Source organism: Arachis stenosperma, chromosome 7 (assembly GCF_014773155.1).
Source record: "Arachis stenosperma cultivar V10309 chromosome 7, arast.V10309.gnm1.PFL2, whole genome shotgun sequence".
In the NCBI taxonomy this organism is placed as follows: Eukaryota; Viridiplantae; Streptophyta; class Magnoliopsida; order Fabales; family Fabaceae; genus Arachis; species Arachis stenosperma.
In genome coordinates, this window is record NC_080383.1 from 58,016,165 (window position 1) to 58,036,657 (window position 20,493).

At 36.9% G+C, this 20,493-nt stretch overlaps 2 protein-coding genes across 2 annotated transcripts; both read left to right on the forward strand.

Moving 5' to 3' along the window:
* The first annotated feature begins 4 nt into the window (after positions 1–4).
* On the forward strand, positions 5–2,798 carry LOC130940372 (beta-hexosaminidase 2). Its single transcript, XM_057868485.1, has 2 exons — positions 5–882; positions 1,674–2,798. Exons 1-2 carry the CDS (start codon positions 51–53, stop codon positions 2,612–2,614), a joined length of 1,773 nt encoding a protein of 590 aa, XP_057724468.1. The 5' UTR covers positions 5–50; the 3' UTR covers positions 2,615–2,798.
* Positions 2,799–4,440: 1,642 nt separating this feature from the next.
* On the forward strand, positions 4,441–5,903 carry LOC130942064 (uncharacterized). The gene is made up of 3 exons (XM_057870743.1): positions 4,441–4,675; positions 4,778–5,415; positions 5,527–5,903. Exons 1-3 carry the CDS (start codon positions 4,441–4,443, stop codon positions 5,713–5,715), a joined length of 1,062 nt encoding a protein of 353 aa, XP_057726726.1. The 3' UTR covers positions 5,716–5,903.
* Positions 5,904–20,493: the final 14,590 nt, after the last annotated feature.

Below are 20,493 nucleotides of genomic sequence, written 5' to 3' on the forward strand. Positions count from 1 at the left end.
TCACATAACCAAGAATCAAGCCAATCTTACCACAAAGTACACAACCCAAGATGCTTATTCAATCATTGCTCTCATCACTTCTACTTCTAATGTTATGTCTATCTAGTAGTACTGCCAATGTAGTTGCAACGTATCACCGTAGCATAACAAAAACTGTTACAACCACTAACATCAACGTGTGGCCAAAACCAAGAAACCTCACATGGGGCCCACCTCATCAATCCACCCTCCTCCACCCTTCATTCACCATCACCACTACCGTCAACCACCACACCAACAACCACCTCTCCGCCGCAATCAACCGTTACATCAACCTCATCAAAACCGAACACCACCGTCCGCTTGTCCCCATAGTCACAAACCTCACCAAAAACCTCCCTCCGCTTTCCACCCTCACCATCACCATAACCAACCCCTCCGCCCCACTCCACCACGGCGTCGACGAGTCCTACACGCTCTCAATTCCTTGGAATGCCTCCACGGCAACGCTCTCAGCTCCCACAACATGGGGAGCCATGAGAGGCCTGGAGACATTCTCACAGCTGGCATGGGGCACTCCCACACGTGTTCCTGTTGGGGTTCACGTATGGGATGCCCCACTATTCGCTCATCGCGGTGTCATGCTTGACACCGCAAGGAACTACTATCCAGTGAGAGATATCATGAGGACAATTGAGGCCCTGAGCATGAACAAAGTGAATGTGTTCCATTGGCATATAACTGACTCCCAATCTTTCCCTCTTGTTGTGCCATCTGAGCCTGGGTTGGCTGATAAGGGTGCTTATGATAGTGACATGGTGTATTCGCCTGATGATGTTAGAAACATTGTGGAGTTTGGGCTTGACCATGGAGTTCGTGTTCTTCCTGAGATTGATTCACCTGGTTAGTCATCAATTTTACAATTCCGGAAATATTGTTTATTACTAGCAATTTTTTTCTTCACAATTTTGGATTTTGAGTGATGATTAAGCACAGTGTTAACTCCTCATAATATTTATTGTCCTTTTTCTAATTACGATATACCAGTATTATCGGACTAATTAATTTCTCTAGTCCCTTTACACAACTCTGAAAATTGCGAAAAAGGTTCTAACTATTCGTTGTATTCTACCTAGTTTTGTATACATGTCGTTGTATTTTGTTTCATTGTAATTATTAATGATTAGTGATTTTTCTATTATAGCACTAGTCTTATCTTGTTTGATTTCTAGAAGATGATTTGCAGAGAAAACAGGCCTAGTAGTTAAACAAATAGAATATTGTTATTGACTTTGAAGATAAAATGTTAAACAAAAAGCAAACCCTGGTTCATTTGAAAGGACTTTGATACCGAACAGTTAGGCTAAAAGGTATATCGAATACCAAGTTAGGAATTAATATTCTCAATTATAAATAAAATGAATCTACTCAACCATGTCAAGTGTATATCTTTTACCTAACTTTACCTCCTTAGACCAGGGCAAAGACCAAATTTGTTAACCAAATAATGTAGTTTTAAATTTCAAAGAAACGGAAAAATGACTATAAATTGTAATGATTGAGACAATTAACAAATTAATAGGCCTTTTTGCATGGTCTTTTTCAGAGTATTACTGTATTCTGAATTCTCACTGATCTCGCACATAATTCAGCAATAGAAGATAGTGATTAACATAAAAATGAAACATTTGCAGGGCATACAGGATCTTGGGCTTTAGCATACCCTGAAATTGTAACATGTGCTAACATGTTCTGGTTCTCCCCGGGTTCCCAGATTCTGGCTGCAGAGCCAGGGACAGGGCATTTGAACCCTTTAAACCCAAAGACATACCAAGTTATGAAGAATGTAATCCATGACGTGACCACATTGTTCCCGGAACCTTTTTACCATGCCGGCGCCGATGAGGTAGTGCCAGGTTGTTGGAAAACCGATCCAACCATTCAGAACTACCTATCAAACGGTGGAACTCTTAACCAAATTCTTGAAACATTTGTCAACAACACTCTCCCTTTCATTATGTCTCTCAACCGGACCGTCATTTATTGGGAAGACGTTCTTCTGAGTGATTCAGTCCATGTTTCTTCAACTATTCTCCCTAAGGAGAATGTAATTTTGCAGACATGGAACAACGGACACAAAAACACCAAGAGGATAGTTTCGTCTGGATACAGAGCCATCGTGTCGTCAGCAGACTTCTATTACTTGGATTGTGGTCATGGTGACTTTGTTGGGAACAACAGTGCCTATGACAACCAAACTGGAAGCGATGCGAATAATGGTGGATCCTGGTGTGGACCATTTAAGACATGGCAAACAATATACAACTATGATATAACATATGGGTTGCTTGAAGAAGAAGCAAAGTTGGTTTTGGGTGGGGAAGTGGCATTGTGGTCAGAACAAGCTGATGGTACGGTTGTGGATTCCAGAATTTGGCCCAGAGCTTCTGCAATGGCTGAGACTTTGTGGTCCGGTAACCGCGACGAAAACGGTATGAAGAGGTATGCTGAGGCCACGGATAGGCTCAATGAATGGAGAAGCAGAATGGTAAGTAGAGGCATTGGTGCTGAGCCAATTCAACCACTTTGGTGTGTTAGGAACCCTGGCATGTGCAACACACTTCAACCATTGTAGGTGTGCATTTTCTTCTGTTGTTGTGAACCCAACCTCCCAATATTAAACCATGAAATTAGCCCCCTCAAAAGCTCATATTGATGACAATTTGGCTCTTAAACAATATGTACTTATGATCCGCAAAATGTCTTTTGACAAAATCATTAATGATTTGCGAAATGAAAAATATTTTTGATGGTTACAAGGGACTATAAAATTTAGGGGATTATATTTTGTGTAGGCCTCTTAAAAAAGGTGGATATTTTCATGATAACATCTTTACATGAAGATAGTATTGTAGACCATTAGATGAGTTGATATATTTAATTAAATATATTTGATTAATTATCTAAAAGTTTATAATGTCATATTCGTATGAAGATGTCATCATGTGAGTATTTTTCCTTAAAAAATTATTCATTTTTACGAGTGATTGTACATTACAAAAAACATAGTCTTTACCCAAGGTTTCAACTGTGGCTAACTATAAAGAGTACAAAAAAAAATAATAAAAAATTTAGCCTTGTTATATCAAATTTGACAAATGATGAAATAGTTATAATTTTTTGGTTATGAGACATCATTTTGAAAAGATTGAGATAAACAATCCTGATTCAGTTACAGATTCTCAACTCTAAATGTTTTAATTGCTTGATTATCTATGTAATTATAAGAAAAATTAATATTTTTATTAAAAAAAACATTTAAGATAAACAATATTCTTACTAAAAGATAAAGATGTAAATTATTATTAAATTTTTATATAATAATATGAATGTTAAATATGTTGATATTTTAATATTATTAAAAATAATCGAATTTTTAAAAATTGGCTATAGAGATGAATATATAAAAATTTATTTTAAAAATATAAAAATTTGAGTATATAGAAATGAGTATATAAAAAATTATATATTGTTAATTTATTATGTTGTTGTGCATGTTGATGACCAGGTGAGGGATCTTGGAGAGCAAGCCAAGTCAAATGCCAAGATGGTGAAAGACCCCCCTGTCAAACCTACCACCGAGAAGGACCCTCCTAGGAGTTTAAGCATGGTAACATACAAGCCCCAAGCTAAAGAGGCATTACTGAAGAAGAGCAATGTGAATTCTAACATGGAGTCCTAGCCTAAGGCTAAGTCAAAGTCTAAGCCTAAGACAGTTTCCAAACCCAAACCCATGGCCAGACAGAACAATGTAACTAGGACTAGGAGATATTGTCTAAGGTCTGTAGGGAAAGATATTTCAAAAGCAAAGGAAAATGCTAGTGATCATGTTCTTTTATCCTCTGATTCAGACTATCATGACAGCTACGAGAGTGCTGAGGACGAGGCCTATAAGCCACAAGAGCCGGATGATAGCTCAGATGAATCGGGCATTGGATATACTGTTCCTTCACAGAAGAAGAAAGTCAAGAAACCCAATGCAAGGAAGAAGGTCCAGGCTGAGAGTGGAAAGGAAAAAGGGAAGGCCAATGTATGTGTTGATGATGATGGATTTGTGGAAGACGTTTCTGATGAAGATGTGGACATCGGATTTGTGGGGGGAGGTCTAAAAGGGGATAACCATGACGCTTTTGATCCGGGGTCAGAATCGGATGGTGGCAATTCGTGGCACTCTTTGGAGATGAAAACACCACCTAATTCAGAGGATGAGCTGGTTGGAGAAGAAAGTTCAGAGGAGGTATTTTCGGTGTTTAGACAGGGTGCTAGGTTCGGGGAACTACATTTAGAAGTCGAGATGAAGTTCAATACTAAGTGGGAGTTCAAGGAGGCAGTGAGGTTTTCAATTCAAAGATCAAAGAAGCAAGGGGCAAGCCTATACTTACTCTTCTAGAAGAGGTGAGAATGTTTGTCATGAGAACTATGGCTAAGAACAAGGTTAAGTTGGACAATCACCTGGGGCTGTTACCACCCGTAATCAAAAGTAGGTTAGAAAAGGTGAGGAAAGAGTCCAGACATTGGCATGCTATATGGTCTGGAGATACTGGATATGAGAAGTTTGAGGTCCATGGGCGTCCAACAAACCATGTGGTAGACCTGGGGAAAAGATTATGTACCTGCCAGTTTTGGATGTTAACAGGTTATTTTCTCCCACCCACTTACCTTTGCTCATTTAATTTTACACTAGTGTTATAAATAATTTTTTGATTTAACTTAAGCTGGAAGTAAACTGGACTTGTAGGGATTCCATGCGTTCATGCTTGTGCAGCACTGGCCAGAGTCAACAAGCACCCAGATGATTTCTGCCATAAGTTGATAACCATGGAGTCTTACAAGAAAACATACAAGTACCACATCAATCCTATACCTGGCCAAGCCTTCTGGGAACAAAGTCAGTTTAACAAGCCATTGGCACCACCAATCAAGAGGAAGCCAGGGAATCTTCAAACAAAGAGGAGGAAGGACTCCGATGAAGGCACAAGTTCTAGCAAGAAATCTAAGCCAGTAACAGCCTTGAAAAGACAGCTTCGGCCTTTCACATGTAAGTACTGCTTGCAAAAAGGTCACACCAAGAGAGGATGTGAAAAGAAAAGAGCAGCTGATGCTGCTCAAGCTGCAGCTGATGCTGCGGCTGCTGCAAAGGTAGCAGAGGCTGCTAAAGACCCTAAAAATGCTAGTGCACAAGCAACTGCAACTGCCCAGGCCACCACAACTGCCTCTGCATCTGCCAGTGCCACTGCAACTGCTACTGCAACTGCAACTACTACTGCTACAGCTACGGCTAATGCTAATATTACCATCAATTCTGCTCCTATTGGTCAAGCTTCAGAAATTGATCTGTCACAGCCAATTTGTTCTGAACCAGAAGACTCTCAAAAGGTACAATTTTAATTCTATAATAAGCCTTTGTAATTCATGGAGTAAAAACTCCAAAAAAGGTTTAGTGAGTGACAATGTTTGGTATTTATTTCTGGTTTGAAATTTGTGTAGTTCACTGAAGTAACCGGGGAACCAGCCACAAGACCTGCCAAACTGCCTACTAGAAGAAGGTCACCTCCAACAACCCCTTCTACAGCACTGGACCCAATGAAGGGTGCGAGTTCTGCCACTGCTTCACGATTCACAAATTTTCTGAAGTTTGTGCCGACTCCTGGATTTAAGCACCCCCGAAAGAAGTGAACTTTCATATTAGGACATTAGGACATTTTGCTTGTCAAGTGTTTTTTTTTTGTTAAAAGATATAGTGACTGCGCTCACTCTAAACAATGGTTCATTTTCTTGATTACTAATCAAGTATGTCATGCTACTTGTTCAATTACTTATGGTTGTAATGTGTTAAAACTATGAATGGTTTGCCATATTTTGGTATCGATCAATTAATACTGTCCATGGTTTGGATCAATCTTGCTGTTTCTTATTTACAAGTTCTTTTACTTCATCCAACAGGATATTATATTATATCAAAGTAAGATGATTTACACAAATCTTGTTATGTTACCACATAACAGTTTCATTCATTAATTTGGGAACTACATTACATTGACATGTTCTCAACCCTTTAATAGCACCAATCCTACAAAAACAACAATTACTAAGAACCCAAATCCAAGAACATGAGTTATGAATTTCAGATTCCTAATGTCTGCCTCCATCTTGCTCATCCGCCATGCAAAGTTCATCTTCCTGTCACCATCATCATCTCCTGCAACAGCTCCTTCAGACAACTCCTCTTGCACAGAATCAGCCCAGACGAATAACCCACACCATGTTTTCCCACTTGTCTGCAACCAACCAAAATAATCAACCAAAAAAAAATTTTCAATCAGCTACAAATTATTAAACTTTACTCACATTATAGTTGGGGCAACCAAAGAAGGGCTTGTTAGGATGCGACTCCGTCCCAGACCACCTTAGCACCGGGCGACAACCACAGCCGCACCAGTCCGGAACCCGTCCCTGCCTGCTTCGCGTCGTGCTTCTTCTCTAGTTCTCCGTCGACGATGACCGGTTGGAACTTCCTGCAACATGGCTCCCACTTCCTCTCATGGGGGACAGCTACTGGTGTGCAGAAGAGAGGCAGAAGAAGACGTTGATCGAGAGAACCACATTGAGGGGAGGCCAACGAAATTTTAGGGTTTAAACATGAAGAAGGGGACTACATTGGGAAATTTAACCACACAATCCACGTCATCTGTACACTACGGTGTCCAACGTGGCAGTGGCTGTGCCACCTAAGCAACGCCGTCGCTGAGTCACGCCGGAAATTCTCCGAAGGAACATTATGGTGCCGAAATCGCAATCTGGGGGACATAAACAGTGCAATTGGAATTTCAGGGGCTAAATTGGTGCACGGGCTGAATCTGGGGGACCACTATGGGGATTTAGTCGTCAAGAGATCATTTATATATATGATGAATAGTGTTTTTTTAAGTATCTCTTATGTTTATCTTAATTTATTTCTTATATATATTTGATGAAAACAGTTGGTATCGTCATATATCAATAATTTTTCCTTCAATTATTTGATGTTGAATAAGATAAGAAATTATTTGAAAAATAAGATATCAACCTAAGAAAAAATTTTAATTAAAAGTTAGTCAATTATGTATGTTTTTTATTGTAGTTTGAATGTGAATGTATTTGCGATTTTAGTTGCAATTTCAGTTGCGAACTGGTATATATTCAACTTGAATTCTTATTGTTGTTGTTGCGATTTTGAATTTTGATTGGAAATGCACATTAATGTGATTAAGTTTTGCTGTAATTTTTTTTTTGGGTCAAGGCTGCAAATTTTGTTCAAACGTATTTTACCGTGAAAACTTTATTGCTTATTGGACCTTATACATTAACTTGTTAGAGAGAAAAGTTTAAACACTTGTGGTACAATACTAAAGCAACTTAAAAGCAATAACAACTGTAGCGGAGACCTAGCACGAATGGTTTCCAAGCTGTACTCGGATTCAAATTTCAGCTAAAATTGGATGTTGTTTAAAGAATCTATAATATCTATATAGCATGTGTGAGTATGTTGGGTAGGTGCGTGAATCATGGGTGTAATGCCTAAAATTAGAGACGGTCCAATTTACTTGACCATCATCAAACCTCCCAACATTTATCTTTGTGAATCGTGATAGAACATTAAAAGTTGACTAAATTCCCATTTTAGTCCATGAAATTCACGCAATTACTCATTTTAGTCCTCAAGATTTAAAATTACTCATATTAGTCCTCTAGATTTAGTTTCGAACACCAATGTGGTCCCTCAACCCTTTCCGGTGATGAGTTAGAAAATGGAGTGCTATGATGGCACCTTCTCTGCCACGCTGGACCCTCTCTAAACGACGTCGTTTACCCCTTTAGCGCCCAAATAAGTAAAAGATGTCGTGTGGCTTGTATATGAAGGAGAAGAAACGATTTTTACCCCATACAAAATATTCATCTTCTTCTCTACCTCCATCATTCTTCTTCATCTCTAATCAATGGTGCCACAGAAGAATTTCTGAAATCATTCATCACCTAAGTTGAACTAATCCACGACTAAGTTAGAGGAAAATCACAGTGTTTCAAAGGAAGGAGGTTGCTCCCCTTTCGTTCTTAGCCAAGGTAATTGTTAATGTTGGGGTTTAATGGTTTTATTTTTTTTAATTTATTTTTGAAATGCATGTATGATTGTACTCTATGGTGCTGGTGTTCTTATCAATGGAGATCCTTTATGCTTTGTTGCAACTATTATTTTTAAGATTTCTTTAATTGCTTATACGTTGAGTTGGATTGTTGGAGTGCTATGTTTTTGTATGAATGGAACATAGATGATGTTGATAGGGTTAGGGCTATGCAATTTTAAACTGATTTTTGGATTTTGATTTTTATCTCTGAATAATTTTGAATCTTACACTGAAAATTCAAATTGACGGGGACATTTATCAACATGCATTTTGAAGAAAAGAATTGCAGTTAAAATCTTAGAAGAAAATCATTGTTCATTATTGTGATCATTTACTACTGCAGTAATGCTTTGATGCAGTAAAATTTTGATAAAAATCAAAATTTGCACAATAATTTTGGCCATCAAATTTGTTGTACTTATTTACATAAATTTTTACCACAATTTTACTCATGACTAAGCATGCTATTATATTGTCCAATTGAAACTACATGTATCTTCTTATTGTTGAGGCAGTTCTACTAGAAAAAATAACTAAATGTATGCTGAAAAAGAAAAGAAAAAATACTTTAAGTAGTGCGATGAAAATTGAACTGAGGTACAATATATAATAGTGTATTTCACCTCTAAACTAAGGTACAGTGTATAATAGTGTATTTTATCCATGTTTTTCATGTCTGAAGTATGCAAAAAATGGTGTATAATATATAATATTTGCCTGTGACTTTTAATTTGAATGATACATGATTTTAAACTAAGGTTATATTATCTCTTTTTTTATTATGTAGATGACTGAATTGATTGATATTATGATACATCACGGGAGTAATTTCCAAAAAAATGAAGACGACATACTGGTTTATTCTCCAGATAATAGGGCTTGTTTAGGCGATCTTGATGTGGACACTCTGGACGTATTTTACATGAGGAACTACTACAAAAAACTTGTTTATGGTAAAATACAGAAGTGCTAGTGGCTTATGCCTGGGAGGAACCTAGAAGTTGGTATGAGGAATCTAGACAGCGATAATGAACTCATAGAAATGTGTTACCATGCTAAAAAAAAACAAAGGGTTGGTTGAATTGTATTATGAGCATGGTGTCTCACTTTCTGAGGTATTAGAAGGTGATACTAGTGTTGTCTTACTTCCTGAAGTATTATGAGCATGGTGTCTCCATTACATTATATTACACATGAATCCTTCCATAATTTTTTCTTCAAAATTTGTTACACATCACTAACAAAAATACTACCATCATAAACACAGTTACCATCAACAAATGGGTCATCAATTTTTGAATTCTTACATCATCTTTCAACCTCCCAACCCTCCATGCTAGATTCATCTTCATTCCACCATTGACTCTATCAGAATCTGCTATTCCATCATTTTCTTCTTCTCCAATATCAGCCCAAACAAACATACCACACCAAGTCTTTTTTCTTGTCTGAAATGAACCAACAAAAGATGATAAAATGAAGCAGGTAAGAACAAATGAACAAAATATCATATATTTAACTTACATTATAATTGGGACATCTAAAAAATGGCTTGTTTGGATTTGATTCTGTTCCAGACCATCGCAAAACTGGACGGTAACTACACCTACACCATTCTGGCACCCTCGCACTTCTGTTCCGACTTTGTGATCTGGCCCAGTTACCGCTTGAAAGAGAGCGAATCGAGCTTCCAACTGCGGTACTTCCACCACCCACCAATGGTGCTGCAACTAATAGCGACGAATGACGAAGATTTAACAGGAAGAAGAACAACAACAAGAAGAAGAAGATAACGAAGAATAAGAAGACAACAGGAAGAAAGACGAAAATTGAAGAAGAACCTAACTCAGATAAATGAGAGAAAATTAGGGTTTTAGGGACTAAATTGGGTACAAATACAATCTTCGCCACGTTAGCTAGCCGTTGCAGGGTCTAGCGTGGCAGAGAGGGTACCACCATGACACTCCGTTTGCTGAGTCATCACCGGAAAAGGCTGAAAGACCACATTAGTTTTCGAAACTAAATCTGGAGGACCAGTATAAATAATTTTAAATCTGGAGAACTAAAATGAGTAATCACTTGAATTTTAGGGACCAAAATAAAAATTTAGTCATTGAAAGCTCATAACCACTATAGGTATCACTCAAGTGGTATATATATATATATATATATATATATATATAAGTGATTAAAATATTATTTAATTTTATCATTTTATAAATCGCCTTATCTTAAAAGATATTTTTTTTAAACGGATGCATAGAAAATAGTAATTAATGTATAATATTAAGCAAGATTATGATTACTCTTCAATGGCCTAAATCCATGTTGAAGACTTGCTTGCCAACTTTCTTAATGCTAAACATGAACTCACCACACTCGTTAACGTTCCAACCTTCTAATATATGCAATATTCCCACAATATAATGCGCCGTGCACTCATCACTCTTCTTGGCAGCCAATTCTATATATTATAATACGAAAACTTTTATTTTTTTATACTGTAATGTTAGTATAATTAGTTAATTTGATAGCCTATTATATCAAAATGAAAGTCATATAAAAATATAAATATCTAATTAAAGAATCGGACAATATGAAACTCTATCTTGATACCAAAAAAAAAAAAGGTAAAGAGTTCTGAATAGACCTCACAAGAATCGACATTCATGAAAGTAGAGGGAGTTATCATGGAAGGTGTGGTATGATAGAAGCAATCTTTACGCAATTTCTTTGGAGGGAATTGGGAAAAAGATATGAACAATGATCCTTTTGGTGCCATATTTTGTTCAAACCCATTAATTTGGTCCCCTACAAGCCATATCTAGAAAAACAAAACAGACATTATGAATAATTCATGAATTTTCAAATAATGAAAATTGTGAAAGGCCAAATAATATGTATAAAGTTAATTATATCAATTAGAATTATTACTAGAGATGTAGGATTTTTTTAAATAAATAAAATAAATATTTTAATTATGGATACACATAATTTGTTGAGTATTTACTAATTTTCATAACCTTACTTATCTCGTTTACACGGTAAATAAGATAAGGCACAAACACGTGTTAATGTATCACGTTTGCATACGTGTTACGTGAAAAATAGCGGGTTAAACGTATCTTATTTACAGTATAAATAAGATACGGCCATACTTATCTTGATTACACTATAAACAAGATACATTGTAATTTAAAATATTTTTACAGTAAACGAAATACAGTATGATAAAAATCAACAAGCTATAAAAGGATCAACAAACTATTGGTATTCCTCATAAAACTCTCAATCCTTCTTTTCTTCCATTTTTCTTCCAAAACCTTAGTAAAAATATTTAGTGGCAGTGGTTTCTTTGTTGTGATGGTGTATCCCAACTGTTAGATGAGAAACAGTAACAACAGGAATATATTTGAGTGAGAGAGTCCTTCGCTGCTGCGAACACGAAGAGCAAATTCGTTGTCCAAGTTAAAGAGTATGATATTGACGCACGTCGGTAGTGGGGAGAGAAAAGAGGTCGGTAAAGTTGGGTGTAGGACGCTAGCACCGATGAGGAATGGTGTATTTCGGTTTCGTCTATTTTGCCTTGATGGCGATGAGCATGTGCACCTAATGTTTGATGTACATGGGAGAATTATGGGTAAACAAGTGATGGAGCTTTCTGCGGAGGCTCGTGATGTTGGTAGTGGTGCTTCTGGCAGCTCGAACTTTGTACAGGATGACCATCCTCTTGCACCACAACCCTTGCACAGTACTAGTCCAGTAGTAGACATGGATGTTGAGGATGAGAAATCCAACAAAGAGTACGTTTTCGATAGCCACGAAAGTGGTTCCTCTGACGATGATGACGAGGATGATTTTATACCAGAGACTCTTGTTGGTGGATCATTTTGATACCTTTTGCATGCTCCGCATCCAATTCCAGAGTTATCATCTGTACCTAGTCACTACCATAAATTGGATTTGGATACCATGTACAAGGCAACTCCATATTCGAATATGAGGCTGACGATTACAATACCGACGGTGGTGTGGAGTTTAGGGGTGGTCACAGATTCAGAAGCAGAGAGACAGTGCTGCAAGGCATGGAGAATTACATCGTTCGGAGAAGTACTGAGTATCGAGTAGTCAAGTCAGATCGATTAAAGTACCACGTGCGTTTCCGGAAATTGACTGATGGTTGTCCTTGGAGTCTCCGTGTCGCCCTCCAATTGAATCTCAGATATTAGTGAGTGTTATAGCATTTTAGTTTGTTATCTTATTTGTCGTTGCGATTTTGGATAGATTTTTATTTGATTATATTTAAAATTGTAAAGGAGGTGCAAAAATTCGATGGACCACACACGTGTCTAGCCCCGCCATATCTCAGGATCATCGATAGTTGGACAACAACCTCATATGTAGAATCATCTTTCCCCTCATACAGTCTAGTCAGTCAGTTACCATCCCTGTCTTACAGAGTACAGTGAGGAAGAGCTATCACTTCAAGCTGTCGTACAGGAAGGTTTGGATGCCAAAACAAAAGAAAATTGCACAGATATATGGTGATTGGGAGAAGTCGTACAATAGAAATCGACAAAAATAATAAACAATAATAGTTACCTCACTACAACAAATAAAGGTTTTCGCAACGGTCAAAAAGTGTTGCCATAGGTCGAAAAACTATTCCTAAAACCTTAGGCAATGCTTTGGCAACGGTTTTTGACTTGTGGTATATGCGGCTGTTACCAATGCTCATTGGTAACAGTTTTTTACCTAAGACAAAGGAAACATAAGAACTGTAGCCAAAGTTACTGGCATAGACAATGGTTTTGAAAGAAAATTTTAAAGAACGGTTTAGAACAGTTACTGGATAAGCAAAGGTTTAAAACCACACTCTTTCATGATGCAAAGGTTTAAAACCTCACTGGTAGGGAAAGGTTAGAATCTGCCTCTCGGGCAGACACCACAACACCTCCTAAACCCAAAACTTTTCGTACAGCAGCAATACCAACAAGTGCACTAGGTCGTCCAAGTAATACTTGAGCAAGTCAGGGTCGATCCCACGAGAATTGTGGTTTGAAGCAAGCTATGATTGTCTTGCAGGTCTTAGTCAGGCGCAATCAGAAGGTTGTTGATTGTGAAAGGAGTACTGAATTGTAATCAAGTTAAAGAAATAATAGGAACAGAGTTGAGAGTCGGAGTTGCTTTGCCTTTCTGAATGAACTCTGGTACTACCGTTTTCTTTGCTTGTGAATGATCTTTTTCTATGACAGGCTGTAAGTGATCAAAGCCATAGTCCGTGGTCATTGATCTCCTCTGCAACAGAATGAATGCCATTGCCCGTGGTCATTCTATCTGACGAAGGGTGAAGCTCTAGCAAGTCATTCTCTTGGCGATCCTACTCAAAATGCCATAGACAAGGTCAAATCTTCTAGATCAGAGAATGCTGCTTGATGAGCGGATAATTTATACGCTTTTTGGCACTGTTTTTAGTATGTTTTTTAGTACATTTTAGTTAGTTTTTAGCATGTTTTTATTATTTTTTATTTAAAATTCACTTTTCTGGGCTTTACTATGAGTTTGTGTGTTTTTCTGTGATTTCAGGTATTTTCTGGCTGAAATTGAGGGACCTGAGCAAAAATCTGATTCAGAGGCTGAAAAGGACTGCAGATGCTGTTGGATTCTGACCTCCTTGCACTCGAAGAGGATGTTCTGGAGCTACAGAAACTTAATTGGCGCGCTCTCAATTGCGTTGGAAAGTAGACATCCTGGGCTTTCCAGCAATGTATAATAGTTCATACTTTGTCTGAGATTTGATGGCCCAAACCGGCGTTGCAAATCAGCTTCAGAATTCCCGGCGTTTAACGCCGGAACTGGCACAAAAATTGGAGTTAAACGCCCAAACTGGCACAAAAGCTGGTGTTTAACTCCAGAAAAAGTCTCTACACATGAAAGCTTCAATGCTCAGCCCAAGCACACATCAAGTGGACCCCGGAAGTGGATTTTTACGTCATTTACTCATTTCTGTATATCCTAGGTTACTAGTTCACTATTAATAGGACCTTTTGACATTGTATCTCTACCTCATGACACATTACACATTTCTTATTATATCTTCTACGGCATGAGTCTCTAAACCCCATGGTTGGTGGTGAGGAGCTCTGCTGTGTCTTGATGGATTAATGCAATTACTACTGTTTTTCATTCAATCACGCTTGCTTCTATTCTAAGATATCACTTGTTCCTAAACTTGATGAATGTGATGATCCGTGACACTCATCATCATTCTCACCTATGAACATGTGCCTGACAACCACCTCCATTCTACCTTAGATTGAGTAGATATCTCTTGGATTCCTTAATCAGAATCTTCGTGGTATAAGCTAGAATTGATGGCGGCATTCAAGAGAATCCGAAAGGTTTAAACCTTGTCTGTGGTATTCTGAGTAGGATTCAAGGATTGAATGACTGTGACGAGCTTCAAACTCCTGAAGACTGGGCGTTAGTGACAGACGCAAAAGAATCACTGGATTCTATTCCAACCTAATTGAGAACCGACAGATGAATAGCCGTGCTGTGACAGAGCGCGTTGAGCATTTTCACTGAGAGGATGGGAGGTAGCCATTGACAATGGTGAAACCCTACATACAGTTTGCCATGGGAGGAGCCTTGCGTGCTTGAAGAAGAAGACAGTAGGAAAGCAGAGATTCAGAAGATAGAGCATCTCCAAAACCTCAACCTGTTCTCCATTACTGCAAAACAAGTATTTATTTCATGTTCTTCTACTTTTCACAATTAAACCTGAGAATTACTGATATCCTGACTAAGAGTTACAAGATAACCATAGCTTGCTTCAAACCGACAATCTCCGTGGGATCGACCCTTACTCACGTAAGGTATTACTTGGACGACCCAATGCACTTGCTGGTTAGTTGTGTGGGATTGCAAAAGTGTGATTGCAATTTCGTGCACCACCGCTTCTTTGAATTCTAGCCTATACCACGGAAACCCTAATCTCCCCAGAAATTGACTGAACCGGTGTCTCGAGAAGTCCCCAACTAAGTCGTGGATTAACCATCTGAGAGATGTATAAACATAGCTGTTGGCTTGTGCTTTCCTTCTAAGTATTCACACGAACCTAAGTAGATGGGGGTGTTTGTCAAGCACGTTCATCTTAATGTGATGAATAGAGCTAATTTGTCAGATCATCCTATTAACCACGATGAAGATCGAATATACATCTTAGAAAATAGATCAAACACAGATCTAAGAAGAAACAGTAATACTTTTATTAATTCATAGTATTCAGCAAGGCTCCTCCCCTCAACTTGGGAGTTTTAGAAACTCATACTGAAGTAAAATACAATGCAAAATGTGAATGGTATGCGAAGATAATGCTTAATGGTTTGAATTACATAAATTTAATCCCTTAAATACTAAACATATGACTAGTAAAGATAAAACAGTCTATTTAGTGCTAAAATCTATTTCTGGGGCCCATTTGGTGAGTGTTTGGACTGAGCTTTGATGAGATTCACGTACTATGAGATCTCTTGGGTGTGGAACGCCAGCTAGGGGGGTCCTCTTTGGGCTTTTGTACATTAGTCTATGCTCTTTGGGCGCTGGACGCCAGGAAGGGGGCAAGAAGCTGGTGTTGAATGCCAATTTTGGGCCTTCAAATTCGAAGCAAAGTATGAACTATTATATATTGCTGGAAAGCTCTAAAGATCATCTTTCCATAGCCATTAAGAGCGCTCTATTTGGACTTCTGTAGCTCCAGAAAAGCTCTTCCGAGTGCAAGGATGTCAGATTTAGACAACATCTGCAGTGCTTTCTTTGTCTCTTAATCAGACTTCTGCTCCACCTCCTCAATTTTAGCCAGAAATTACCTGAAGTTGCCTAAAAACATAAAAAATCATAGTAGAATCTAAAAATATGAATTTAACACTAAAAACTATAGAAATTTAATAAAACTAAAGAAAAACTACTAAAAACTATATGAAATGATGTCAAAAAGCGTATAAAATATCCACTCATCACAACACCAAACTTAAACCGTTACTTGTCTCCAAGCAACTTAAAATACAGTAGGATAGAAAAAGAAAATTAAGATACAATAAATATCTAAGTTTCAAATGAAGCTTAGTTTCAATTAAATGAGTGGGACTTAGTAGCTTCTTGCTTCTGAACAGTTTTGGCATCTTACTATCCATTGAAACTCAGAGATGTTGGCATCCTTAGGAACTTAGAATCCATATGATATTATTGACTTTTCTAGTTAAGCTTATTTTGATTCTTAAACACAGCTTTCTGAGTCTTGGCCATGACCCTAAGCACTCTGTTTTCTAGTATTACCACCGGATACATTCATGCCACAGACACTTTAACTGGGTGAACCTTTTCAGATTGTGACTCAGCTTTGCTAGAGTCCCCAGATAGAGGTGTTCAGAGTTCTTAAACACACTCTTTTTGCTTTGTACCACGACTTTAACCGCTCAATCTCAAGCTTTTCACTTGACACCTTCACGCCACAAGCACATGGTTAGGGACAGCTTGTTTGAGCCATTTAGGCCAGGATTTTATTCCTTTGGGCCCTCCTAACCACTGATACTCAAAGCCTTGGGCCCTTTTACCCTTGCCTTCTGGTTTCAAGGTTTATTGGCTTTCTGCTCTTGCCTTTTGGTTTAAAGAGCTTTTGGCTTTTTCTGCTTGCTTTTTTTTCTTTCTTATTTTTCACCACTTTTCTCTCTTTTTTTTTCGCATGCAAGCTTTTTCTTTTTCTTTTTGCTATTTTTTCTTACTTCAAGAATCAATTTATGGATTTTTCAGATCACCAATAATACTTTTCCTTTTTCCTTATTCTCTCAAGAGCTAACATTCATAAATTTTAACTTCAGATATGCACTGTTTATTTCATACATTCAGAAAACAAAAGCAAATGACACCACATCAAACTAATTAAACTAATCTCGGGGATCCTCTTGCTCAATTGACCAACTTGTACTTCCAAGTTTCTAATAGAGGACATTGTTTCGTTAATAAAACTATGTGTGGTCTTAGTGAGGCTGGAGACTAGAGTGGCTAAGTCAAAAAGGCTCTATTTATATGTCTCCATATTCCCTTGAGAAGATGGTAATGGTGGCCTATTGTTGAACCTGTTCTGGTTCCTACCACCTTGATTGAAACCTTGTTGAGGTTTTTCTTGATCCTTCCATGAGAGGTTAGGATGATTCATCCATGAAGGATTGTAGGTGTTAACATAGGATTCTTCTATGTAATTCACCTCCTCCATGGTGGGTTAATTAGGATCATAAGCTTCTTCTTCAAGAGAAGCTTCCTGATTACTGTCAGATGCAGTTTGCATCCCAGTCAGATGTTGAGAGATCATGTTGACCTGTTGGATCAAGATCTTATTCTGAGCAAGGATGGCATTCAGAGTCTTAACTTCATGAACTCCTTTCTTCTGAGAGATTCCATAGTTACAATATTCCTCTTAGAGGTGTACATGAATTGGTTGTTAGCAACCATCTCAATGAGCTTTCTTGCTTCTGCAGGTATTTTCTTTAAGTGGAGAGATCCACCTGTAGAGCTGTCTAATGAAATTTTGGACATCTCAGACAAGCCAGGCCATCATAAAACACGCCTATGATGGACCACTCTGAGAACATGTCAGGAGGACATCTCCTGATCAGTTGCGTGTATCTTTTCCACGCTTCATAGAAGGATTCACCTTCTCTTTGTCTGAAGGTCTGAACTTCCACTCTAATCTTGCTCATCTTTTGAGGAGAAAAAAAACTTAGCGAAAAAAGTATTAACTAGCTTTTTCCAAGAGTCAAGACTCTCTCTAGGTTGGGCATCCAACCAGAACTTAGTACTGTTTCTTAAGGCAAAAGGAAAGAGCATCAGTTTGTAGAATTCAGGATTAACTTCATTAGTCTTTACAGTATCACGGATCTATAAAAATTCTGCTAAGAACTGATGTGGATCTTCCAATGGAAGTCCATGGAATTTGCAGTTCTGCTAAAGAAGAGAGACTAACTGAGGCTTAAGCTCAAAATTGTTAGCTCCAATGGCAGGTACAATAATGCTTCTACCATAAAAGTCAAAGGTAGGCATGGTGAAGTCACCAAGGACCTTTCTAGGCTCCTCTTGTGGTTCGGCCATGTCCTCCAGTTCTTGTTCAAAACTTTCTGAAAGGTCTCTTCTGGAGTGTTGTGCTTTAGCTTGTTGTAAACGCCTCCTCAGAGTCTTCTCAGGTTCAAGATCAGGAGTCAAGAGGGGTTCTTTATCCCTGTTCCTGGTCATAAACAAGAAGAAAAGGAAAAAAAAGAAAAGAAGATGACTTTCTATACAATAGGCAAGAAGCTCCTCCTTAGAGTCAGAATAGAAGAAGAAAGAAAAGAGAAAAGAAGAAAGCTTTTTGTGCCACTTGGATCAAAGAGCTTCCAATTAGATGTGAAGAAGAAAGGAAAGAAGATAAAGAATTGTAGGTAGAAGAGGAGAGGGAAGCAGAGTTCGAATAAATAAAGATGAGAAGAGAAGAAGTATAAATAGAAAAGTAAACAACAATTAAAATATTTTTGTTTTTTATTTATTTAATTAATTAATTTTCAAAAATTAAGTTAATTTAATTTAAAAAGAATTTAAATTTTAAATGTTAAATTTTCGAAAATAGAGGAGGGAAGAGAAGAAGAAATTTTTGAAAATTAAGAGAGATGAGAGTTAGTTAGGTAGTTTTGAAATAGAAGAGAGAGAAGAAGGAGATATGTTTTCGAAAATTAAGAAGAGAAGAGTTAGGTGATTTTGAAAAAAAGAGAGAAAGAAGAAGATATTATTTTTGAAAATTAAGGAAGAGAAGAGTTAGTTAGTAGGTTTTGAAAAAGAAGAAAGAGAAGATAAGATATTAATTAAGAAAAAAATTTTAATTTTAAAATAAGATAGAAGATAAGATGAGAAAAGATTTGAAAAAGATTTTAAAAAGATAAGATTTTGAAATCTGATTTTGAAAAAGATTTAATTTTAAAACAGAAATTTAAAAAAGATGAGATAAGATTTTTAAATTTTGAAAAAGATATGATAAGATTTTGAAAAAGATAAGATTTTTGAAAAAGATATGATTTTTATTTTTGAAAATTTTGATTTTTGAAAACTTGACAACTAAGATATGATAAGATAAAATTTTAAAATTGAAATCTGAAATTTTTTGAAAAATTTCAAAAATTAAGGTAGAATTAAATTAGAAAAGATATTTTTTATTTTTGAATTTTATGATGAAAGAGAAAAACACACAAAAGACACAAGACTTAAAATTTTTAGATCTAGCACCCTTGATTTTCGAAAATTTTTGGAGGGAAACACCAAGGGACACCAAACTTAAATATTTTATGATCAAAACACATACAAGACTTAAGAACACTTTGAAGACTCACAAGAACACAAAGAATAAAATTTAAAAACTCAAAGAACACAAGAACATAAAAAGAACATCAAACTTAAAATTTTTAGAAAACTAAAAAGAAATTTTTGAAAAAACACAAGAAAATAAACAAGAAAACACCAAACTTAAAAATTGAAACAAGATTTAAACAAAGAAAAATTATTTTTGAAAAAATTTTAGAAAGAAAGACTCAAAGGAACAACAGTTACCAAGAACATAAGCCAATGCTGTAACCAATTGAGCAAGGAAAGTAAAATATTTTTGAAAAGGTTTTTGAATTTTTCAAAAAATAGAAAGAACAAAACAAAAATAAAAGACTCAATAAGAACACAAACAAAGAGATTCAAATAAAATCAAAGATCAAACAAAGAAAAGAAAATTTTTTTGAAAAAAAATTTAATGATTTTCGAAAATTGAGAGGAAGAAAGTAAAAATAAAAGACTCAACAAAACAAAATAAAATAAAATTACCTGATCTATGGAGCAAGACCTTCAATTTGTCCAAACTCAACAATCCACGACAACGGCGCCAAAAACTTGATGCGCGTGTACGCAAACCCCACACTTTCCGTACAGCAGCAGTACCAGCAAGTGCACTGGGTCATCCAAGTAATACCTAAGCGAGTCAGGGTTGATCCCACGAGGATTGTGGTTTGAAGCAAGCTATGGTTGTCTTGCAGGCCTTAGTCAGGCGGAATCAGAAGGTTGTTGATTGTGAAAGGAATACTGAATTGTGATAAAGTTAAAGCAATAATAGGAACATAGTTGAGAGTCGGAGTTGCTTTGCCTTTCTGAATGAACTTTAGTACTACTGTCTTCTTTACTTGTGAATGATCTTCTTCTATGGCAGGCAATAAGTGATCAAAGCCATTAC